The sequence below is a fragment of the Trachinotus anak genome, unplaced genomic scaffold, assembly GCF_046630095.1.
Source record: "Trachinotus anak isolate AG129_WGS33_773 ecotype Australia unplaced genomic scaffold, CSIRO_AGI_Tana_v1 ptg000016l, whole genome shotgun sequence".
NCBI classification, from domain to species: Eukaryota; Metazoa; Chordata; class Actinopteri; order Carangiformes; family Carangidae; genus Trachinotus; species Trachinotus anak.
The window spans coordinates 24,691,324-24,717,953 of NW_027273867.1; the positions used below are offsets into that span (position 1 = coordinate 24,691,324).

At 39.8% G+C, this 26,630-nt stretch overlaps 1 protein-coding gene across 5 annotated transcripts in view; it reads left to right on the forward strand.

The window, feature by feature from the left end:
- The window catches only part of LOC139633878 (collagen alpha-1(XIV) chain-like), a 154,183-nt gene that overhangs the window by 72,150 nt on the left and 55,403 nt on the right, over positions 1-26,630 (forward strand). For all 5 annotated transcript variants that reach the window (XM_071499902.1, XM_071499900.1, XM_071499903.1 and 2 more), the window contains 6 exons: positions 4,148-4,277; positions 10,505-10,627; positions 11,144-11,293; positions 15,056-15,172; positions 20,268-20,417; positions 23,663-23,737. In XM_071499902.1, the coding sequence (XP_071356003.1) occupies positions 4,148-4,277; positions 10,505-10,627; positions 11,144-11,293; positions 15,056-15,172; positions 20,268-20,417; positions 23,663-23,737 (745 nt within the window). The remainder of the gene's footprint in view (positions 1-4,147; positions 4,278-10,504; positions 10,628-11,143; positions 11,294-15,055; positions 15,173-20,267; positions 20,418-23,662; positions 23,738-26,630) is intronic.

Genomic DNA, 26,630 nt, shown 5'->3' on the forward strand with positions numbered 1-26,630 from the left:
TCTGAAAGTTTCAGGAGTTTTTTTTTTCATCCGTCAGACCATACACGCATCAAGAAAAAAACAGTTCAAATAGAAAATGGTGCTTCACCATTTTCGCGTGTCAATCTATAGACGTACACAAAAAACTGTGTATCTGTTGACAGTACTCACACTGGCACTAAACCTAACAAAAAAGCACACTTATTACGATCAGTTTGGAATCCAGGGACAGAACTTAGATGCAGCTGTCCGGTCTGTCACTGGAGAACTGGAGAACCCAGATATTTTGAATTGAAGGATGTTACGAAGCAGCCAACCAGCATTGGACAGTTCCCCGGCCGGGCCCATGTATTCAGCTGGTCAGGAGGGAGCTAAAGGTTGAGCACACAAGGCTCCTCACAGGAAGAGAGTGATGACTCTCACAGTCACAAAACACATTGTTTGTATTCTGGTGCATCAGTCTTGAGCCGGTTCTTAGTGATGGCTTTCTGTCTGGCTGTGAGGAGAATCTTGACTAAGTATTGATCTTCTACATGCTTATTTCCTTCCAAATGTCCCAAGGATAAAACAAGCGATAATGGAGGGATTATATAACCCAGTGTCTCACACAGAACAGACAGTATACAATCCCAGAAAGGCTGGATTTTTATGCAGCTCCAGAAAATGTGTGTGGTTTGGTTTCAAGTAGTTACACAGTCTCCAGTCCTCTAGTTGTTGAACTTTCGTTTGTTTACTTTTAATTTTGGTGTGATGAAATAATGAATTGATCCAAATAAATTCTCTCCATCTCTGTGATTTATGTTAGTGAATAAATTATACCACTGTTTTGTATGAGGTGAAATTAAATGTATGATCATTATAAAATCTGGCTTCAATTCTTGATCTCGCCATCTGTGTTGCCAGTTTTCACAGTTTTCATTACGCATTAGTCAGAGTCTCTGTACATGTTCACACAGTCTCCCATCAAGATTGTTGTTAGAAGCCCCATCTTTTCCATAGGAAATAAGTTAAAAGTAAAAATATAGCAGATTTCAGGTAAACACTCAGAGAAACCAAATCCTGCAAGGTTGGATGGTGGGTCCAGGTGGGCGGGGCTTGGGGCGTGGCTGAGTGCAGTGACTGCTTTGTTGTGACATCACAAAGTTCCAGAAGTCCTGACGGCTGGTTTTAAGGCTCAGTTTCTGAATACAGGCTGTGTGCATTTCTCTGTGGACTGAGGCTTTGATACTTTCACAGTATTAATATAGAACCTAGACCTGCTTTATAATCAAGGCATTGACATCTACCTTCATATAATATGGAATCTTTAAGTCAGGGTGGGGTGAAGTGGCACCTGGACATGGATCCCTTGGACTTGTTAAAAAATGTATTTTTGTAATTATTTGGGAACATTTAATTCAGTTTTCTTTGAAGTAGTTATTGTTGGTTTGCATTACTGTGCAGTTTAGCAGATGTATTGTCATATTGCTTACTAGTATAGTCGCCTTAAATTGACTCCCGTCATCTGTGTACTTGACTGTTCTCCATTCAGTTTTCTCTTAAGGCTTGTAGCTCAGGTGCATCAAACTTAATATTCTGGGCCTGTGCAAAGCCTCTGTCAAAACTAGATTGGGTTTCATAAATACTTAATGAAACCATGTTTGCATTTACAAAGTGGTGGAGCAGAAAAAAAAGATTGTGGTTGGGGCTGGTTTCTTCAAACAGTGTGGATTGGTGACAGTTTAGAGACTTGCTGCCTTTTTCATCAGACTGGGCTGAAATGGATTTGTCAAGGCCCGCAGTGTTTGTCTGACTGACATGTCTGAGAGAGATTTTTTTTTTGCGAAGTGGATGGTTTGTGGATGGAGTCAGGCTAGACTGTACATGCTCAGAATGCAAAACCGGCCTGACAGACAAACAGACAGGCAGATACAAAGAGTGTTTTAGAGAGAGACAGAGGAAGGAAAAGACTCAGGTTGTCTACATGCATACACAGAACTCAACCTTTAACATCCTGAAAGATTTTTGCTCCTCAGAACAGAACAACTTTAGCATTGTTTATTAAGGGCTAAAGATTAGTTTCAATTTCAGTTCAGGAAACTCAGTTCAGTCGTAGGTATGATACCACTGACATGTTTGAAAATGTCTTTGATTGACAGATGACTATCACCTAACTGATTGATAGATAAGGGTTCAGTGATGCTGAGAAATTATTTGCCTTCAATTAGAAATTTTGCATCACAGTTTTACCTCTGCATCTCTTTGATTCTTTGATTGCTTAGGCCACTGGGGGCAATGTTCTGTGATCGTGATACATGCTGCAGTTCATTTCATTGTATTAGCCAAAAGCCGACAGGTTTTATTTTTGTTCTTCCGCTCCAGTGACAGCCAAAGCCAGAGCATTATGTTTTCGAATTGTCTGTCCATCCGTCTAGAGGTGATTCTAGTTTCTCAACTTAATTTTGTCAAAAAGTTAGTGTTACGACACGTTAGATAGAGGAGTAAATGAAGATGTGTCAAAGGTTTCAGAGGAGAGCTCCACTGGGTTGCTGATTTATAGAGAAAGCAAGAAATGATAATGTAAATCAGAAAATATTTTTAATTTTTAAACAACAGATTTAGAAAGAGGAGCAGGGAATAAGGAAGGTAGAGAGAGCAGCAGAGGAATTGGAAGCAGAGAAAAGAGAGAGAAATGAAGTATGCAGGGTGAAGAAGCAGATTAGCTCTGGTTCACCTGGACGGATGAGTCATTTAGGGAGCACTTTTAAAAAAGGTCACAAAGTTCACAGACAGGTGAGGAGGGAACCTGGACACAATTAACCTCAGCAGCACCTGAAACCTCAGAGCCACGCCGCAGCAACTCTCACTGCTTCACCTCTATTAAATGGCTGATGCTGTTTTTTACTTATTTTTTGGTACTTATGAAAACTTAATTTGCTTCTTCAGTTATTCAAGAATAAGTCAGAGAGGAAGCAGTAGTATGTAATAAGCTGATATTAAAGAAGAATTCTGCTAAAATCATATCACTTCCAGATCCTTTTCAGTGGTTCAGGAACATGGCTGTTTATTTCTTGGTGACTGTTTGATTACATTTGCATTAAGTCTCGTCTCCAACACTGAAGAAACACCTGGAAACAAATCATTTCCAAAACAACCCTGCTTCAGAACAAACTAAGACAGCGTGTGTTCTCCTGCAGAGTGTGGAGCCCAACAGTCAGTCCTGTTGTTACCACATCTGCCATCAGCACAGTGGAGCGCAGTGTAACATTAATTAAAGTAATGGACCTGATTAAAAATGGAAAAAACATCACTAAATATCCATGTTGATTCTTTCTGACTCTCACCTGTGAAGTGAAGTGCTTTTTGTTTTTGTTTTTTTAATAAACAAAAGAAGGTATTTGTAGTTAGCACGTCAGCCACCATGGCTGAAAAAAGAGCTTGAGCTGCATCAACATAATGTCCATGACAGAAGATAATGCCAAAGTACCATCCACATGTTTGATTGACAGGTGAAATACCACATCAGTGATTTTAAAGGTCCATATTTTGCACTTTTCCTGTGTTTAATTTGAAGTGTTGATCTCCATTAAATGATATATTTTTGGTTTTAAGAACCAAAAACCATCGCAGTGTAGTTTTACATCTCCTCTCTCAGGCTTCTCTCTGGAGTTCTAGTAACAACAGGTCAGTCAGCCAATGAGAAGAGAGGATCTGAGCCTCTCTTCTGATTGGTTGACTGTATTCTGAGCGATCCAATAAAAAATATATCAGATTTCAGGTAAACACTCAGAGAAACCAAATCCTGCAAGGTTGGATGGTGGGTCCAGGTAGGCGGGGCTTTGGGCATGGCTGAGGGCAGTGACTGCTTTGTTGTGACATCACAGAGTTCCAGAAGTCCTGACGGCTGGTTTTAAGGCTCAGTTTCTGAATACAGGCTGTGTGCATTTCTCTGTGGACTGAGGCTTTGATACTTTCACAGTGTTAATATAGAACCTAGACCTGCTTTATAATCACAAACACATGGACATCTACCTTTATACAACGTATACAACTTAGGACTATTAAAGAAGACATTAAAGAGACCGTTCTTTCTCAGTTTGCCTGTCTGTTCTGATCAACGTCACTGCATTTGTGCAGTTATTTGCAAAAACTGAATGATGATTAAACTTAAGCTTGTCTCTGCCTCCAGAGGACGGTGCCCACAGGACAGAGCAGCCTGGTTCTGCAGCCTCTGCTGTCAGATACTGAGTACAAAGTTAGCATCACCCCTGTTTACCCTGATGGAATGGGACCAACAGCGGCACGAATGGGACGAACACGTGAGTCATATTCATGTTCAGTTTATTTTGACCATTTGTCTTTTAATTTAGTCAGTTCACTTTCTTTCATTCATTTTACATTCAGAAATCATTTAGAATACAAAAAAAATAGTGAAGTAAATTTATTTGAAAAATAAAATCAAACAAATAAACACAAACAATAAAAACACAAATAAACAAACTAACAAACAGAACACAGATTATTGTTGAAGATTCTCTGGAGGAAAAGCCTCATGTTTTACCTCCCGGCGACTCCAGGAGTCATTTGGTCAAATTATCCCAGCAGATCTGATGCTATGATTTAAGAGCAGAGATGAGAAGCTGCTGTGGATCAGAGCACCGACCTCCTGACCCACCCAACACTCTGACACGTCGTCGCTCTGATCTCCAGTACAGATGTAGACACACTTTTTGCTGAGAAGTTCCTGTTGGGAAGAAATGAGGGAAAAATGACAGGAAAGAGAAAGGGAAATAATGCAATACTAGTTTTTTCTTCTAGGTTTTTATGATCTCATCTATCTTCTATTTATTATTTCTCTCTCACTATCTGATTTTATTATCTGTCCTGTCTAATTATTATTTTTCTTACTTTTTGTGGATTTTTTTTCTCACCTTTGGTATTTCCATGAAAACAGAGGTCTGCCTTCAAGTCATGATGATAAGACTGAAATAATCATTGTTGCAAGTATAAAGTATATAGTAGTAGAAGTGTAAATGGTTAAAATTAGGTATAAAGTCATATTAAGTTGTCTGAAGAATGAAAATGACTGAATAAAAGCTGAGATCATAAACACGGAAATAAGAGTAAAGGAACAAAGGAGTCAGTAAAAAAAGAGAGAGACTTGAAGTTTGGGTTAACAACTTTAAAATTATTAATAAATGCATATCTTAGCTGCATAAACATGTTTTACATAGATGTGGTTCTTGGGACTGGGTCTTTAAATGGGGAAACAAGCTGGAACAGCTTCATTCTTGGGAATCTAAGAAACAGCATTATGTATGATTGGGAGGTTGCTGACTTAAATGCCTATATAACAACGTGCTGGTACACAGTTACATGCACAAGGCGTGTTTGTGCAGGGGTGTGAAACTCTGCCATGCTCCTAAGAGGAAGACTCAGTTCTCTGTGAAATTAAGATGAAAGAAGAATCTCCACCCACAGTGGCTGTAACTGTTTTAAACCAAACTCTCATTACTCTCAAACACACACACACAATTTAAGCGGAACAGACACTTGTTAGCTATTAATCATCTTTAGCATGTCTCGTCTGCTCAACAAAATGTTGCAGGACTGTTGCCAGAGGGGGAGTGGAGATGGACTGAGGGGGCGTTATCCATCTTATCGCCAACATAAATGAAAAGGATTCATTTCTGTCATAAAGTGGAGTGTAAAGATATTTTTAGTTTGAAGATAAATGGTGAATGTTTTAAGCCATTTCATTGTTTTGGGAATGTTGTTCATTCAGAGCTGTAGGGAATGTTGGAGTTGTGCTTTCAGTTCAAAGCAATAGCTTGACAGTAATATCTGTTGTATTATTTATTTAAATGTGCAGTTTTATTTTGAAAAAAAGACATTTATAAGGCACAGAACTATTGATTTCTCATGACCTGGGCTACAGATGTGCATTTTTTGGGTGGGAGGGTCATGGATCAGAACCTTAGCCTAGAAATCCATAACAGTGCTTAATAATCTTTTTTTCCAGAATAAAACTGCATATTTTAAAGGGGCCTTTTATTGTGAGTAGCCCAGGGCACACCTGAGCAATTATCATACTACGTAATCAGCATCTTGATATGCCACACCTGTCAGGTGGATGGATAGTCACTAACACAGATTCAAACACATTTGTGAACCAGATTTGAGAGAAAGATTTTTGTGTGCTGAGACAAATGAAAAATGGGAGCAAAAACAAAAGTATTGCATTTATGTATATTTAATAATAGTTAATAATAGTCGATTATTGCAATGACTAATTCCCCAAGTTCTTGTTACATTTTAGCACCTGCAGATGTTCTTTGTTCAGGTGCTTTCTGCTCGTTACACTCCAGTTTCAGAGGAGGAAAAAGAGATAGCAGCCTGTCTTGATAGCTCAATGTACAACATTTGTTTTCTTTACTGTGGAGCTAAAGACAGAAATATGTGGGAAGCATTCTTTCCTCTTTTGTTAAATGTGACTGAACGCCGCTGTGAATGCACCAACAGAGGCTAATGATTTTCTCTGCTGCCAAGTGCATTACAGAACAAATACTCTGCTTCCACGGAGGAGGAAACACCAAATTCAAGACATTCATCTTTCCACTCTGTCCCATCATGTCTCCCTGTGCAGCGCATTACACACATTAGCAGGCGCTAACGACATTCTCTGCTTTTTAAACGACGGGGTCTCAGACACCCGGTGATGATGAATGGTTCCTGTTAGCGAGTGAGGGATGAGATGATCGCCCAGGGAGAAGCGACAGGGAATGCAGGAGGGGTGGGGGGGGGGGGGGGGGGGGGGGGTGATTGGGTTTTTCAGAGTGAAGACAGATGATGTGACAAAGGGAGCCAGTGTAATCTGGGGATTTGAACCTATGAGGGATGGGGTGAACGCTGAGGGAGGCATGACAGGGCATGCAGAGAGGATGACTGGGTTTTTAGCCTCAAACTGAAGATAGATAATGTGACAGAAGAGGCAGAATAATCTGAGGGTTTGATCCACTGAGGGATGGGGTGATCACCGAGAGAAGTGTGGGAGAGAATACAAAGGCTGATGGGGTTTTCAGTACTGAAAGAAAGAGAAAAAAAACATGGACAATGAGACACAAAAGTCAGTACAAACTGGACATTTGATCTCATGAGCTGATGTCTGGTGTATAAGAGAAAACCAGATGTTTGGAGGAGATTTAAATCTTAGGACTCAGCTGGTTCCTGAAAAAGAGGGTTTTAAAGAGGTGAAGTTACAGTGGAAGCGCACGATCAGGAGAGACAAACAAATCTCAGATTGGTGCATTTGGCAATGACAACTACAAACCCCCTCAAACCTCCCATAAAGACACAATACAGTGCACGGCTGTTGCCCCAAAACCCCTTGATGATGCATGCTGTAGCTAGTGTCTACCCTTTGCCTGCATGTAGGGCATTCAGGGAGCATCTGTCAATTGTAAAGTCTACCAATACTCTGCATATGAGGCGTTTAGGGGACATTGTAATTGGGACCAATTGTAGTCTCTAGCAATAGCCTGCACATAAGAGAGGGGTGTTTTTTCATGGGCTAGGGCTTCTAGGATTGTCACTTCACACAAACTAGAATTAGACATAGAACATAGTCACTCAAACAGGTCTGAAATATTTTATTTACATGAAAATGAAATAATTACAACAGAAAACCTGTCTTATTGTGAGAGTAATATCTAGACTTTGTGTAGAGTTTACATTTACATTTAGCAGATGCTTTTATCCAAAGTGACTTACAAGTGAGGGACATCACTAAGGCTTCAAAACTTCTCACATGTTACAACAGTAGAGCAGTTACTGCTCCGTGTCAGTTTTCACTCTGATTGTGGCACATGGGGACATTTTGTGATTTGAAAATAAGTTTTAACCAACTGGTGTCATGAAAGGCTTACAACCACCCATGTGGAAAAATTCCTTATTTTGCACAGGGAAGAAAAATCAGAAACCCGCTTGAGGACTCAATGGTCCGTCACCACGTTTACCTTATGTTTGCATTTCCACTGCATGTGAACAAGTGGGAAGACTGACCCATAACTGATATGGCCTATAGCAATCAAAACTGAGTCTACATGCAGAGTCATTACTCAAGTTCCTAAAAAAGTTCCCTTGGTTAGAGGGTTTCATTAAATCACCAGTTTCTCATTACTGTTGGGCCTGAAGGGTGGAGACAGTGGGAGGAATGGCAGAAAGAGCTCAGAGGATGATGATTATGTTCTCAGGACCTGCAAGGACACAACAGAAGAGGTGAGGATAACGTGGAGATTGTAACACATGAAGGCACAGTGAGGCGGGGGAAGTATGACTGAATGCAGAGAGGATGATTGGGTTTTTAATAGTGAAGCACTATGGAAGGTGAAGAGGGAAAATGAGGCAGAAGAGCCAGAATAATCTGGAGGTTTCAGCTCATAAACGGTGAGGACTGATACTCGGGGAGGAATGATGGAACACAGAGAGAATGGGACTGGGGGTTTTTAGCATTTTAAATGCTGGGATTTGGATCTGAAAAAGCCTTCAGTTTCCCATTAACCAAAGGGATCCTTGGAGGATTTGAATCCATCACGGTTCAGGATGAACAAAATGGACTGTGGAGAGGTTAGAAATGTATGTAAGAGCACACAAATCACATCCCAGAAACATAAGCCAAGCGCATGGTTCAAAAGCGTTTTACTTAGTCTCTTAATTAATTATGGGAGTGTTTTTTAATATTTTGACTGACCAGTGAGCTCAGTCCTGACACATGCACGCAGCAGCTCTGTGCGCCCTGAGGGGCAAGAAAGGGTTGGGCCAAAGAAGCAACAGCACAAATCACAGTGTTTGCCCTCTTCTATGTTTATTATGAGAAATGTGAATAAATATTCGGTTCATTATGAATCATGGTGGTGACAAATTTAGCCTAAGTGATGAATGTAAAACAGTGTCACACTTCTGCTTGAGCGTAACAGAGACAGAGCCCACCTGTGTAGATGCATATTACCCTCTTGATAATGAGCCCTTAAAATAGAAGTGAAATACTGCGCCACTGACTTCAGACCAGGTTTTTGTTGTCACACAATCACTTTCTGCTGCGTCAAGATAACAACGCTCCTGACCACACCTCATTTTAACACCAGCACACTCATGGATGGTCAGATGGATGCAAGTGTATTTGCTATTTACACAACGTGGGCGCTGAAAATCAATCTGCGTCGGTCTGAAACTAACAAAGACATTAGTGTTTTGGTTTGTTCTGCTTTGTGCTGGGTGTAAGATAGGGCCCAAGGTAGCTCAGGTAGCTAAGTTAGAGCTGGTGATTGGGACCAAGGTGAACACTCACCTTATCTATCGCTGTTACAGTTGTAACGTTGTAGAGAGAGATACATGAAACACATGACCATTATGATACATGGACTTGTAGGCGACCTTGTACATTTAGTACAGTAAACAGAGGTTTGTATGTTCGATGAGCAGGGTCAAACTGCAGATGAGCAGCCGAGGGGTGAGTGGAGATAGAGGCAGTGCTAATTTGCATATTTGTAGATCTGTGAATACTAAATGAGGCAAAGGTGTAGTTACATCCAAGCCATTTTAAGGCCATGGAGTAAACCTGGAACAGAGATGAGTGTTCAAGGGTTTAATTGATGCCAGAGGAGGAACTTTAATACCATCCTGTTCTGTCCCAGTCATCCTAATGATAAGTCCTGTGGCTTTAATATCTGTCTGACAGACTAATTCAACTGTACACTTTGTATCAGTGCAGGGACTTTACATTTTTACTGTGCTAACTGTTGAGATTTTATGAAGTGTTATCAAACTTTATCCTTTTGGGACTCTTATTCATTATCTTCCTCTAGCCAACTTGGTTTCTGTCCTTTCATTTTCTCCCTGGACTTTTCTCTCTCTGCTTTGTGATGACAGTTTCCATTATGGAAGCACTTTTTACTCCCTCTGACATTTTGGAAATTTGGTTTTTAGAAAGTATTTCAGTAACAATTTATTTAGTTTGATTTACTTTATAACTATGATGTATTTTAGTGTGTTGTTATACAGGATTATTTGTTCCTCTTTATCTAATTCATTGCCATTTCTTCCCTTACCTTCTTCACTTTTACTCTTTCATTTCATTTTTAAAATCCTGTCCCTGTTTTGTTCTCTTTTGTCTTCTTTTTAATTGATTTTTCTGTCAACTTCCTTGTGTTTCTTGCTGTGTCTCCCTCTTTTCATCTTTTTTTCTTCCTGTCACTGGTTTGAGTCCAGACAGAGGCCCTAGTGCTTATCACCCTCATTTTTTTCCACCATAGCATCTGATAAAAACACGACAGGGTACTCCTTGATCAAAAGAGCCATAATAATTCATTAAAAAACACAAATGCTTGATTATGTTATCTTTTCACGTCCTATTCTGCTTTCACATAAATGTACCAAAATGTGCATTGATTGACATTTTAATTTGCTAACATTTTTAGACATTTTGTTAAAATCTAAGTAACAATTTAATAGAAACATAAAATGTGTCTTTTCTGTCTCCCTTCCTCAGTTCCTCTCTCAGCTCCCAAGAACCTGCGAGTATCAGAGGAATGGTATAACCGCTTCAGGATCAGCTGGGACGTTCCACCTTCACCCACCATGGGCTACAGAGTCGTCTACCAGCCACTATCTGGTAATTTACACACACATGAAGTGTGCTCATGCACAAAAACTGTGTCTGTTTAATTAAGCTAAAGGAAACATCTTGTAAGAAACATAAAAAAAAACACTAAATATACAGACATACAAATATGTGTGATTGAGAGAGTGCATGAACAGTCCTGTGACTATGATTCTGAAAAGGATCACTGGGCACACAATTTTAAAGAAACCTATTAACTAACTTAAACATAATATTAATGAATGTGAACACAAATCACAAACCTGAACATGAAAGCCTCTTTCATTTTTTTCTCATATGGATGAAACTAAAAGACATTTTCTCTGCCCACTCCGTCATATTTTTGTGCTTTTCCACTACGTGTTTCTGTCTCTTCCCTGCCTGTGTCACCTTCACACCTTCCATCACCAAGTCTCATTTCCATACTCTCCCACTAACTGGACTTGAAGTGAGTGATTGCCTCTGAACCTGCTCCTTCCATTCACTGACCATTGACGTGTTGTCTCAATCATCCTGCCCCCTCTGCAGCCCCCGGGCCAGCTCTGGAGACCTTCGTAGGGGAGGACGTGAACACCATACTGATCGTCAACCTGCTGAGTGGGACGGAGTACAGCGTCAAGGTCATTGCCTCCTACACCACTGGTTCCAGTGAAGCCCTGTCAGGGAGAGCCAAGACCCGTAAGTCCATCTCTGTTACTTCAGTTTGATGCCACAGTTTCGTCGTGGTGTTATTGATCTCCTGACAGATTATTTATTTTTAGATATATACACCAATAAAATTAACTGCAGACAAAAATTAAGTTACATTTTTTATTCACTTACAACAAAAAAAACATGTAGTGCATCAAATTGTTTGGAATTCTTTTCTGGTGTTTTATTGTATTTTATTAAGTGTTGATGTCCATAAAAAGATCTATTTCACTGCATAGTATACGATTTAGTTGTTTTTCAGAATGTGACCAATGAAATGCATTGTGATTCACTGAAATTCTGGTCAGGAAGGCAAAATCCATCATGAGAAATGTATTTTGTTTCTTTTCTCTGTGATTTTAGCAAATCTTAGCAAAAATCTGCTTTACAGTGGCACTTCTTCAAATAATTCTAGAACAGATGAAGCTTTGAAAATGAACATTTGAGCGTTCCTCCACTGCCACAATATTACATTGTTTAAAGCAAAAACAAGTGTAAATTTTTATAATACAAGACAATTTATCCCTGTTGTAATGAACTCTCATCAGACTAATATTGATTTGGACGAACACGTCTCTCAGACCGTTTTCGTAACTTAATTGTTTGGTTGGCATTTTCTAAAGCCGATCATTTGTATACCTTGTTTTCTCTCCTTTGTCCATTGCACCACTTTGAACACAAGTGGAAAAAACAGTCTCCTCTAATCTAATCAGAGATGCAGCCTGTAACAAGTGGATGTCAATACCTTGATATCTATTCAACACTTTTAACCTAATTACATCTCAGCCCTGGAAGGAACTGCAGACAGAATAGATTTAATCATCTTGCCGATGATGTGGACACTTCCCGATGCTCTTTGAGCATCTGCTCCAGTTCGATCAGTCAGTGCTTCTCAAGAACAATCATTTGAGTAGGAGCCTGGATTTCCCTCTCCTGCAAGATAATGAACCACTTCACCACAGGCTGGCCTGTTGGTGAAGCAGCCCTTTTGAAACCGAAAGGTCTCTGCTCTGATCTCCATGACGGCCAAAGTGACCGACAAAAAACATGTGTCCTATTGAAGTGTCCTTGAGCAGGACACTGAACTTCCACCCTTTCATCCATTCTCATTTCTCTCTGGATAAGAACTCTCAAAAGAAGTGTCAGCTAAATGACTCAACGTATAGCTTTAAATGGAGCGTGTCCCTTTGCATTGGAGCCACATTTCTGCATAACAATTAAGCACTTGATTTGAAGGACAAGTTTAAGGGGGTTGGGGCAAAGAAAAAAGGGAAAGAAGAAGAGGGAAAAAAAGGCGAAGAAGATGGAGAAAGGAAGGAGAAAGATGGAGAGATAGATGGAGTTGAAAAGAGAGTAAGTTGATATGAGGCCAGTGGGATCCCAGGAGGTGAGTGGAGTGTCTATCATATTACTCAGCAGCACGTTAATGAAGCCAGTGGACCAGTAGAGATCAGTGGACTGATGTCTCAATGTCACACACCAGCACAAGTATCAGAGTTGTTGAGGACAGAAAGGAGACTGGTGCTTCAGGTCTTCCTGTAAAACCTTTTCACTTATCATTTGATTTCACTTTTGTACAACTTTAATCACCTGGCAGATGAATGTGGGAATTTTATGAAAAACTGACACTTGAGCATTAAGCAAAAATATCTGCTGTTATTGTTGCTGTGTCATTGTGCTGGTAGAACATAATCACATTCCGGGACTGAAAGCAAACTTTCAAGTGAGTGCACTTCCATCAATATAGAGTTCAATATGGATCATTTTAAGTTTGACTAAAGAAAAAACCTGCAGAAGCTACCATGTCTACAGATAAATAAATAAAACACAACATATGACTCATGAGTGTCATGATCATCCATCTTTAGAGTAAAAAAAGATTTGTTTAGTTTTAACAGAGGGTCATAGATGTGTTTCCCAGTGTGTGCTGTGGTCAGCTGCTCTAACGAAAAACTGAACCAAGCCTCTCCTCCTCCTTTGTTAAGTTTCAGTAACTAAAGCTTTTTGGTTAAGGGTTGGGAGAAGTCTGTTCCCATTTTGTATTTTGTGTAGGAGGCATGGTCACTGAGTCAAAAATGTTTTTTGCAGCATCAGAACAGTCAGAATTTGCACTGAACATTTACCATCTTTTGTGCCTGTAGTGCAGTAGCAATGCCATCCATCCATCCATCCATCCATCCATCTTTTCTACCACTCCTCTGGATATTGATCACAATGATAGCAGGCTAAGTGAGTTAGCTCATAGCCACTTCCCCCAGCTCTTCCTAGGAGATCCTACAGTGTTCCTGGGATAGATGGGATATGTAATCCCTCCAGTGTGTTCTTGGTTTTGCCATGGGTTGGACAGGCCTGGGACACCTCTACAGGTAGGCGTCTAGGAGGCATTAGTATCAGATGCCACACCTGCCTCAACTTACTCCCTACAACACAATGGAGTAATGGTTCTGCTTCCTTCTGGAGGTCTGAGCTCCTCACCCTGTCTCTAAGAGACTGTGACCTCCTGAGCACACTGGGACAGTTTGCAGCCAAGTGTGAAGTGACTGGGAAGTCTGAGGCTACTCTGGTAGTAGAAAGTAGAGTGCTAATGTGAAGTGAGTCACTGCCGAAGTGAAGAAGTTCAGGAGCAGGGGTGAGGAGGAACGTGAGATCGACCGGTGGATTGGTGCCATGTCAGCAGCAATGTGAATGCTTTACTGGACTGTTGTGGTGAGCAGGAAGCTGATCACTGCCTCCGTAAAAAAGAAAGAAATAAAAAGCTGTTTGGTCATTTTGTCAGTCACTGCTGATGCTTCTCAGAGTTTTCCTCTTAAAACACCAGCACTTTAAATATACTCACATCATTGATAACAGCATATTCACTCCCACCCACCGTGATATTTTGTCTACCACTACCTGCACTGTGCTGTTGAGACCCTGAATAAAGAATCCCTTTACAACCTCTTTTCAAATCACATGGTGTGATTTTTACATAAACATGCAGAGATACATTATGTCTTTGCAGGGAGTCCAAAATACTGCAGATTACATATTTGGCTTAAGTGGAAAATATTGTGTTTTGTCAGCGGGAAAGCAAAATATAGTGTGATGAACAAGGCCATTATCAAGTCACAGAAACATGCATGCTAATGTCTTTGAACTTGGAATAAGTGATGCTTTCAAAAGTCGGACCATGAAAGTGCACATATCCCGTTTGCATAAATAGAGAGTGTGTGGGTTTGTTTGGGCGTTTGTGTGTATAAGATGCACTTCTGGGGCAAAGACAGTGCTATATTTCTCTCTATGTCTGTAAATAACTCCATAAAAATGCACATCGATGTCCTTGAAGCAAACTGGCCAGACACTTTCTAATCTGTCATCTGGAAACACAGTGGCTCATACGCAGCTTTATTGAAGGAGCAGCATGTGGAGAACAATGCTTACAACTCCACACTGTGTATTTTTAGAGTTCTGAAGAAGGCCAGAGTTTGTTTTTACATCTCTACACTATTTTTGTAGCATTTGTACAAAGAAGGTGGAGTCAGGGTAAAATTAATATGGGATGAGTCAGAAACATCCATCACATGATGTCGAAGACACCGTAAACACGTGGAGCATTAATCTCTACAAATCTCAATTTTCAGAGTTAAGGAATAATTCAAACACTTGAATTATTTGTAAATATGTTTGTGAATGCTAACACATTTCTCTCTCCTGTGTTGAAAAGGTGTCATCTTAAAGATAACACTTCTTCCTCTCCCCCTCCCTCTGCAGTGTACCTGGGGGTGACCAACCTGAGTGCATATCAGGTGAGGATGACCGGTTTGTGCACCCAGTGGCAGCCTCAGCGGCACGCCAGCGCCTACAGAGTGTTAATGGAGTCCCTGCTCAGTGAGTACACACACAGCAGCACTTCTCACTGCTTTCTCTAGACCCTGTATTCTACTAACACCACTTAGATACCATAGGTCTAAAGGTAAGAAGCAATTCATCATTTTTTACATTATGTATTTATCTTGATCTTCCTTTAAACGACTAAAAGGAAAACTGTGCCAAAAATAATTTTCAATATTTTAATTTTAAAACTATAATGTTCAGAAAATTCTGAAGTGAATCCACTTAGTCAGTTTCCATGAAGACTGTGGAGCATTTGAAGTGTTACTGAAATAGACAGATAATCCTTTAAGTGACATGTTCCTGTGAAACTACAGTGGCATACCAAGAGCTGCTTTTTGTTGACTGAAAGACACATCTCCTAACATCTTGTGAGCACATTTACATTTTGAATATTGTGTGATTAATACATTTTAGGATCCGTTTTGCATTGACTTTACAGACAACAGTGGCTGCATGCAGCAAGTCAAACAAATGAAACTGTCGTTTTGGAGTTGGTAGAAGGTCTATGTTCAAAGTAATATTGATCTTTAGTCCTGAGTCACGCATAATGGTGAACCTGTTTATTTCTAAAGATGTTGGAGTTTCCTTTAAGAAAATGTATTTTACTGGTCTTTTATTGTTGTCTTAATGGGTTAGCTGTGTAAAAAATCCCTCCTCCCGAGATAATGAAGATCACCTAGACCTTTATCCACAGGGGAGATGTATGAAAATGCAAATCATATGCAGTCACTCCTGTCCTACCACATCCCTGACTCTGGTGGATTTTAAACTGAACCTGACAAGGTTATTTAACGTGACCGTGCATCACTAGCGCTCAATCAACTAGAAAAGTGGGATACGTAACCTGTGCAGCTGTAATTCTCTGCCTTGGATTTTCCCATCACACTCCTACGCTGCATTTCTGCGCTGGTAGGGGGCTCATTCATACTCGCATGCTTACATTAGTGGGAGTTTCAGTATGCAGCACAGAGAAAGTGCTCAATTTTCTGAATCCCTAAACAGCCTGAGATGACAAAGATATTGTTGTATCCCTTCAGAGACGTGCTGAGAGTCTTAAAGGTTTAGCTGTGGAATCGCACACTGAGGCGCTCGGGTGACATTTCCATTTGCTGTGTGAGGTAAAATGCAGGAAAAAAGGCCAAAGGTCGGGATAATGTCTGCCAAGTTTATGGGGATGAGACGGTCTTGTTGCGTCTGTTCTCAGCTTTAAGGAAAATAAGGATAGAAATATGATATATATATATATATATATATATATATATAATATAAATAAACAACGATGCAAAATTATTTCCTTATCATCAGGCTTCTCCGAAGTCTCGGTTGTGCCTGCAGCTTGTTCTCTGATTGTGAGAAGAACAATCAGAACAAAACAAGTGATGTTTGTGTTTTCTCCAATTTCTCTATCCTCTTTGTTGAAGTAGTAGCAGGGGTAGAGCCAGACATTGTAAACATTCAAGTCTTAGCCCAAACATAAGGGGGGTCAGGAGACATGCACCCCCGGGGAATTTTTCTTCCCCATTCACTGCAGCTACAGGCACTATTTTAAGCCTTTTATGTATCTTTGGGGAAAACATGACAGTTGCCCAGGAAAAAAAAAAATCATGCAGGGCCTGTGTCAATATTTTGTATTTAATTGTTCTCCATCTGTGTCCATGATTCTGAAAACACAAGACAGCACATTTTGACAGTTACTAATTTTCACTCTAAAAAGAGCCAAAAATTGTCTGATTCTACTATTTTGAAAATGAAACCATCACATTTTGCTTCAGGCACGAAGGCTCCGGTAGTTGTCAGGGACCTACAGTAAGATGGCGATATTTCCCCAGTAGGTAGAAGAGCTCATCTGAATTTCCAGTCCAGTCAGAGAGACAGAGGGAAAATGACACCAAGTTGAAGTTATATTCAACTTTATTTTTATTATAAAACATCCTGGCCTTTGGCCTTAGTAGGTGTTTACGTTTCCATGGAGATTTTTGGTTCCATGTGATGATTTCAAAATTGTTTCAGTGGCTTTTGCTCTCTGACAGGAAAATACCCAGGGGACAACCCTGTCTCCTAGAATTTGTGTTCATAGGCAACCAAACTGTGACACAATGTGTTTTGTAGGAGTAATGATAGAAAACTCACAACTGTCACACCAGAGACCAGGTTTCACATCCTGAGTCCTGTCTGCAGTTTAGACAACAACAGCTCTTTGGTTAAGGTTAGAGAAAGATGGTGGTTTTGGTTAAATGTAAATAAACACATTATGTATTCTGTATTAAACCAGACCAGGATCTTTCTCCTTAGTGTCTCTGGATTACCTCCAGAGTCTCTAATAAACTCTATAAAAGTCTATTTCTGTTTTGCGTACTTTGATGTATTCATCTCCTGCTTCCGCTGTCGAAAGAGGCTCTGCACCAAAGTCACCTCCACAAAAACAGCCTTGCAATTATTAAAGTCATTTTCTCGGTGCTGATTCTCCGCAGCCACCGGGCTCAGCGCCAGCAGTAATAATTGTGTATTTTCCAATTTGTTTGAAACTGGTAACACACTCCAACATACCAAAATAACATCAAACAACAGATGGTGTGGCCCCGATTCGATTGCACACGTCCACCATTCGGTCACCCCCTCAAAGGTAAGATTGACTTTTAATACAGCTGTCATCCACCAAATAGGAAAATAATGGCTGTTATTCATCACCTTTAGGCCTCCAGCAACAGCACTGCCATCATTAATGTCATATAAAAGGCACGTATTATTGCAGGTCCCTGGAGTTTCTTCAGGCAGCTCCCAGGTATTGGTTCTCTCAACACACAATGGAGCTAAATGAGGATTTATGTCAGAACAGCTGGTAAATAATTACTAGAGGGACGTGTCTGCTGCGAGAGAAGGAGGGAAATGATGTGACGTTATGCTGTTGGTATAGATGGGAGGACAGAGGAGAGATTGATATAGAATCATTAACATAGATCAGAAATCAAACCTCTCCATGTACGGGATAATAAGATCCCCAATGCTGAAAACAACACTCACATATCAGGGTTGCCAGACATCTGAATAATCCTCCTTCTACACTGAAGAACAGTGTGAACCTTCACAAATTAGAGAGCCTCTGTGGAAATAATCTTACTCACATTTTTAACCTGATGTTATTAAATCCGTGTTTCATATCTCCTTTAACATTTTGGCTGGGTGTCTAACTATTTCATGTACGGACTTAATTCTTTCTTTTGACACCAAATACTGGAAATTGTGAAACACTGAAGGTTGGCGCTAAATGTTTGTTCAGATTCCTAAACTTGGTAAGTCTTTCTTTGATCACGTATTTCCTTATTCTAGACATAACTTTGGTATTTGTTTGTCCCACCTCACTGTTGTGTGTTTCAGAATATCCACAATGAGCTGAGAGGTTTAGGGACTCGGCAGCACCATTGAGCTGTTCAAACATAATCAGAGCACCTCTTTGTCTTTGTCTGTGCGTAATGTGTAGAATCATAGTTTCTTGTTAGTCCATGTAGGTTTGTGTATGACTCTTATAATGAAATTATTCATTCATTTATTTAACTTTACTCACTTTTACTTTTTTTGACTTTTAAATGGAACAAATGGAGTTGTGTGTTGAAATTAGAAGCAAAAAATAAGTACTTTAAAAAAAAAACAGTTTCTGTATCTGTAATGAAATGCAGGTATTTTATTTGATCTAATGTTACACAGTGACACCCTCAAAACATGAGCTTCCAACTTTCAGCAAGTCTGTGTCATGTTATATGGTTCTCAGTGATATTAGGTAATTTACATCAGCAGATTCAAAAATTACATAGATAAGTGAATCTTCATTTGGATCATAATAATTTTTCTTTTGTAGCTTATTAATAAGCTTATTCAGTTAAAAGGACATGTATTTGATGCCTACATAGAACCTGGTGTAAATGTAATATATGCGCATGTATTTAATTCCCATGTACAAAATATATGTACAAATAAAATAAAAAAAACTTCATACAAATATGTATATTTATGTATGCTTACATTGTAGACATGTTGCCTGTTAATATATGTTGAATTATTTACAGTGGGGTCCTGATCTGAGACCACTTTTCTAGAATGGGAAGACATATATATGTTATATATATAACATATATGATTTAAATATCGTTAACATATATGGTCGCAACATGTTATACCATATAAAAATTAATCAGAGACATTTTTAATATAGGTGCATATGTAATTTTAATATATGTTATAAATGTATATGTTTATATATGTATATATTTGATAATAATATGTCCCTTTATAAGTCACATATATGGCAACATCACTCTTGATATAGGGACTGTATGTCACCTGTTAAACTAAGGAGTTAAACTTCTGTTTGACCACACACACACACACACACACACGCATCTATACTTAAATGCACACACATGTGCAGTACTAAAATCAGTCTGTTTGGATGTTGTGTCATATTGGCAGTTTTATTAAAAGCATCAGCTCTTGGCGCAACACTGCAGCTATTTAACTCATTAAAATGTTCCACCTGCCCCCTGTGATGAAGCTGTAGAAATGAGTGCATGGTGTTTTTTGAACAGCAAGTTTTTCTGAGAAATATATTTGACATGTTGCCAGTCGACCTTGACCATGAGCACGGAGTGAAAAGCAAAAAACACATGTTGATTATTTCAGTAATTGGATTTGGTCTGTCAGTTAGCCCTGACTGCTGAGAGCTGGATTTTATTGGTTGCTTACAATAATAATAATAATAATAATAAACAGAGGAAACAACTCCTTCATCAGTCCATCTGTTTAAGTGGGAGGTTATTTCATTGACTCACAGTGTGTCAGCTTAGAGAGCAAATGACACATCCTCAGCAGTCTGAAACAGGAGCACATCTGTCGTGTGGCTTTTTTACACCATCTGCTGTGGAGTTTGGTCAGAGGGGGCCACCGTACTAATCAAAACTCAGCTACACTGGAAAGGTCCTTCTTAAATGGACATTTTAATATTTGCTAACTTTTGTTTGCTGCTCTGTCCAAATAAAACATTCTCTGCACAAACAGCAGCTTTTCCAGACTGATGAGGTTTGTGTTTTTACTGCAGATGGTCAGAGGCAGGAGACGAAGCTGAGTGGAGGAGCCAACAGACACTGTTTCAACAACCTGAAGCCCAACACACAGTATAAGATCAGTGTGTACGCTCAGCTGCAGGACGGGACTGAAGGACCTGCAGTCACGGTTATTGAAAAGACTCGTAAGTACAGACACACACACACACACACACACACACACACACACACACACACACTCAGATGTAACACTTTCAAACACTGACAGAAAGACAGAAATGTGTGCATCACTTTGGAGTTTTTTTTGATTGACAGATTTAAGTTTTCTGAGGACAGCTAATATTTTAGTTCACATTATTCTGCACGTTGACAAAATTTTGCTACTGTTCTGTGACTGAGAGATGTTAGGTACTGTATTCTATACATACATATACATGCAAGAACTGATTCACTTTGGACAGAAATTTTCTCTTTATCTTTTCACCAAAACTGTAGTGTTTGCAAAGGGTTTGTCGGCCCACTTGGAATATATTCGCGCCCTGCCAGTGGTCCCCGGCCCATAGGTTGGGAACCACTGATCTAGGCCTATGAGCAAAATAATGAACGTGTTTAAGAATAAACTGTAAGTCATCTGTTGTAGAACCAACTAAATCAGTTTCAAGCTGATTCACCCAGGCCTCAGTGAGAGAACTGAAAATTGTGTGATTGCGTTGGGATTTTTAGGATCGTCTGATTCTGAAGAACTCACACATCAGAGGGGGAAACTGTTCACAGCTTTTCTGCACAAACACACATTGCATTTGTCTCACACAAGCACGCTGACACACACCACTGACACATCTAGTACTTTACTCCTTCATACAATGTGCCAAACACACCCATACATGTGTCATAATAACAATATGGCAGAAACACAAGCTGCTGTCAGCTGTCCCCGAGCAGAAAAGAAGCCCAACACAGGCTGGAGGACGATCACGCCATTCTCAACATGAAACATCCTCATGGGAGCAATGAGAGCTGGATCCTCTTCTTCTTTTCAGAATGAGCTGTTTGTTCTGCAGCGGCAGCCCCCAACACTAATCAAGACCCACTGTGTGGAGACGGGGGAGGGGAGGGGAGGCCGCTGGGGTGGGTGGGCTTTTTTTTTTTTTTCCTTTTCATTTTCAGTGAGCGCTGTGTGCTGTGTAATCTTTCAGTGTTTAAAAGTAAATTCACCCTTTTTTATACGGACTTTAGTTGTTTCAGCCATTTTCCTGTAACTCTTATTTACAAGCTTCAGTGCAGAGATGAAGATTCTGCATCTCTTTTATCTAAACCTCATTAGAGTGAGAGTGAATGTGAACTGTGTGAACACAACAAGGTAATAGTAGTAGTGTCTCTGCAGCATCTAGTCAACAGGTTTGATAGTAGGTCTTTTTCTTTTTTAACTGAAAACTGATCCTTTTTGTTACTCATCACTTTGATCAGCTTTGGTGTTAATGTATTAAACTAGCAGTGGGAGGTGTTGATAAAAACCTGCAATTCCATATCATGTAATAATTCTCTGCACAATCTACTGGTAAAATTATGAATGGATTAAAATACTGAAATTAGCAGGGAAGTAACTACAGTAAGATAGAACAAGTGTTGGGGAGCAGTGAACCTCATGTAATTAAACTAGCAGTTTAACCACATTTAGCAGTAGCTTGCTGGTAGTTCAGCTACATCGCTATGTGCATAGCCACTCAAGTAGTTAAAATACTTTATTTCACTTCTGTGTAGTTAACAACTGAAACTACAAACAGATGGATTGTTTATATGTATTTTACCTCGTTCATCCTGACTGCTGTGAAGGCAGCTCAGGCAGTCCACACCACACACTTGACCTTTGTGTAACTCATGTCCAAAAGCCGAGGGCGTTGCTCAATACTAACACAGCGACAACATTATCATGGATACAACTCCTGAATCTCAGTCTTAGGAAGAATCATCACGACCTTAACAACTGCTGTAAACAAAACCACTGCTAGTTTCTGGTATGTACGCCAGGTTATTTTGTTAGAATTTCATATCATCTACATTATTAATTTGACCGTTTTTTACGAAGTAGTTTTAACTACTTTTTCTAAGTAGGTTTAGTTAACCAAACTAGATCTCTCGCTCAGGTAGATTTACTGTAGTTCAGCTATGCTTTAAAAGGAGCTTCCTAAACACTGGCTAGGGACTAAACACGCTGCTAGTAATTGCTATTAGTCACATGTTAACATTGGTACCTTATATCATTAGCCTGCTGCTGTTTTAGCTCATATCAAAAGTATTCAGAGAATGGGTTTGAAAGATTTTGGTGTTTTTTCATCAGGCAGCTCTTTGTTCCAGTGCACAACAGTTTGCTATGAAAATTTAATTGCAGACCTAAATGTGCTTCCAGCATTCAGCCAAATGAACATCATGCAGGCTCAACAACACTGCAGTGTAGTTAGAGTTATTTTGTTTCTGCAAAGTCGCTGTTCTGCGTTGTTCTGCCAGGCAATTACAATAAAAATTTGACAAAACATAAGCAGCCATCATGTTTCCTGAGATGGATTAGCTATCAGGAACAAATTTAGAGCCTCTGCAAGTTCATCTCCGTAACATAATGAAGTGAGGACAAAGAATTCAGTGGGAAGGAAAGAGAAAAGATGGAGGTAAAGAAAATGAAAGAGACAAATAGAGTTTCTGGAGACAAAGAGATGAGAGGCTGACGAGATGGTGAAAACAAGACAAAGAAGTAATCACAGGGATAAAAGAAAGGAAGGAAGAAAGAAAGAGCGATCCTTCCCCACAGCAGGTATTTGTTTGCTTGTAGCTGCTCCCCTCTGTACTGTAGCTCTGCAGAGAGCCTCCACCATGATTTATTGCTTTGTTTTGATGCAAATGAAAGCCAGAGTCTTTTCTCCAAATGAGTATCCCCATCGCTGCAGGCAGCCGCTACTGAACGCTCCCTACCTGCCATCACAAGTAACTCAGCCTCAGGTAGCTGATTTCCTGCCTAAACAGCACTGAATGGATAAACCATGTGTGTGTGTGTGTGTGTGTGTGTGTGTGTGTGTGTGTCGGAGGGGGGCAGCTGGTTTATCTATTTTTTTTCACACCCCCCCACACGGAATAAATGTAAGGAGTTGAAAGCAAAGACAGTTTAAGTTTGACTGTGATCAATCTACCAAATTATACAGGAGCTAAAATCACAGAGCTGAACGTAGTTATTTTACACATTCTGTACATTGTACAGGTGACTGCGGCGCGTCTGAGGCCAGGGTCTCTCCTCAGTCGTTCTTCTACTTTTTAATTTTGACTTTGGACGGGGAATTTAATTTTGGGATAATATAGCATGTGGTGATCGTTTTATGATTAATGTGGTCATAACTGCAGGTTTTCATGTCCTCATCTATGTGTGTGTCTTGTCTATTCTCAGTACCCATCCCGACCCCGGCGCCGACCAGACCCCCCACCACCACCCCGCTACCCACAATCCCCCCAGCCAAAGAAGGTAAGAGCTCATTTAAGTTGTTATTTTCTTGTCGTTTTGATGTGGATGTATCGGTTTAAATAATGACTGTTTCTGTTTTACTGGGAAAACACGGTGTATTAAAAACAGTGATGACTGTTGATGATATAGAGGAGGCAGCGCAGTCTGCCTGATGAGAGAGGTGAAACCTGCTTTCATCATAGTTGCATCACCTTAGCTCATACCTGAAATATGATCTAACTCTTCTTTCTGTTTTTGCCACATTTCAGGAGTCAAAATATATTTACTGTACTTTACTGTACTGTACTGTATTTAAATGTAGTTTTCATGTAATTGTTCTTAAGTATTTTGGGGAAATTTTATGGTCAGCTGACTGTTTTCTGAGTGATCCAATAAAAATATAGCAAATTTCAGGTAAACACTCAGAGAAACCAAATCCTACAAGTTTGGATGGTGGGTCCAGGTGGGCGGGGCTCCAGTTCCAGAAGTCCTGACGGCTGGTTTTAAGGCTCAGTTTCTGAATACAGGCTGTGTGCATTTCTCCGTGGACTGAGGCTTTGATACTTTCACAGTATTAATATAGAACCTAGACCTGCTTTATAATCACAAACACATGGACATCTACCTTTAGACTGTGTGGAGCTTTATCTAATTAATACAAGAAATATAAGAAATAACACCTTTTTCAGGTAACAGGCCAAAACACAAAACAAATTGAAAATTTTGTTCAGCAATAGTCAACAAAAATGTTGCATTCTACAGAAAATCTCTAAGTGTTTTTTTTCTGAATAATTTGGTTCATTTACCAGATGTAACTGCTGCACTTTGTCACTGACTCAGAGACTAATTTTAGCTCACTGTTCGCCCACATTTCATTTCTTACAAATCAAAATAAGATGTGTTACTTGTCAAAGTGAAGAGTTTGAGGTGCGTGCTTGTGTGACGATGACAGTTAAGTGTCAGCACACTGGCATTGTGCACACAACAGTAAATAAGCTTTAACTGTTCTCCTCCCACACAGTGATGTGTCACTCACACACCCACTGAATTCTGACATATGAAAACAAAAATATCTATGTATGGAGAAGAAAAGAGCGATAACTTTCATGTCCAACTATCACACTCACAGGTGTCATCAAATAACACTTAATTACAGAGAAAAGTTTTCAGCAGAAGATTAAAAAGGTTGTGTGAAGTAAATGACTTAAATGCAGACCTTGGATCAGTCGCAGCAGTTTTCATCTCCACAGACATGTAATTCACATTCTTCACATATCTCTCACAACAGAATCAACATTTTGATTTTCACAACACTCGACAGCTGTTTTGTATCTGTGAGAGGAAAATCAGAGGAAGTACAGGGACTGGTGTGAACAGTACAGGTGTCTTTGTCTTTGTCTAAAGAATATTTGAATAGTCAATCAGTCAAAAAGAGAAGGAGCCCCTTAGACGTGACTTCATGTTTATAAGACACTCTGGTTCTTAATGAACGGGCTCAGACAGAGACAGTAGTGAGCGTACTGCTTCTCACTGGCTGCAGTCGTATGAATTCATCCAAGCTACATGTCCCTAGTTAATATTGTTGGGTTCAGATCATTTAAAAACTGCAAATAGGATCTTTTTTTAAAACTACTGTGTCACCTCAGTATTATGGTTTATCCTATAAAGCAGTGGCAGGCAAACAGCCATCCATGGGCCAGATCTGGCTTCACATCAAAGCACTTGAGTACAGATACATTTATAAATACAAGGCTCATGTGAATCCTAATAAATATGATCTAATACTGCCCCAGTTTGAGTGTATTTTACTTGTTGATCTCCATCAGAAGATATATTTGTGGCTTTAAGAACCAAAAACCATCTCGGTGTAGTTTTACATCTCCTCTCTCGGGCTTCTCTCTGGAACTCTAGTAACAACAGGTCAGTCAGCCAGAGGAGAGGATCTGAGCCTCTCCTCTGATTGGCTGACTGTTTTCTGAGTGATCCAATAAAAATATAGCAGATTTCAGGTAAATACTCAGAGAAAACAAATCCTGCAAAGTTGGATGGTGGGTCCAGGTGGGCGGGGCTTGGGGCGTGGCTGAGGGCAGTGACTGCTTCGTTTTGACATCACAGAGTCCTGACGGCTGGTTTTAAGGCTCAGTTTTTGAATACAGGCTGTGTGCATTTCTCTGTGGACTGAGGCTTTGATACTTTCACAGTATTAATATAGAACCTAGACCTGCTTTATAATCACAAACACATGGACATCTACCTTTAGACTGTCCTTAGACGGACCTTTAAGTATATTTGTGAAGATGTACACAGAACCTGTCATGAACTGAATTTAAACTGTATTCCGTTTCCTTCGTCCGTCAGGTCTTTTGACTCTTACACCTCTTTCTTTTCATAACTGGCCGGCTCGCTCCCTCTGTCTCACATTTACCAGGAGCTGCACAGGTTTCAGCGTGACAGCAAAGTCATGGCAGTGGCTGAACTGAGAACTTACATAAATCTGATCTAGTGCTTCTCCCCTCAGAAAACCTGATTAATGCCAGCCGCAGGCTTTAACTGTGATAGAAAAATCAGTTTGTGGTTCATTAAGTAAATGTTTGCAGTAAACAAAGAGCAGATGATAGAATTAAAGCTGTCAGTGGATCAATCCGGCACCAGCTGACCCTTAAGTGTGATTTTATGAGAGGAGAAGAGAAAGTGATTGGAGTGATTGGTGAAGAGCAAAAGAGGCAACCCTGTGTTTTGCATTTAATGAGTTTAACACAGTTTCAATCGTTTAGAAGTCGAGACCTCTTCAGGTCTAATCAATCAACTTCACTCAAAAGCTGATTTTCTTTTATTCTTGAGTCATCATCCATCAAAATCAAGTCCAGGTTTGTTTATTTGAACAGCGATGAATCAGAAAAGAAAGCAAAGTTAT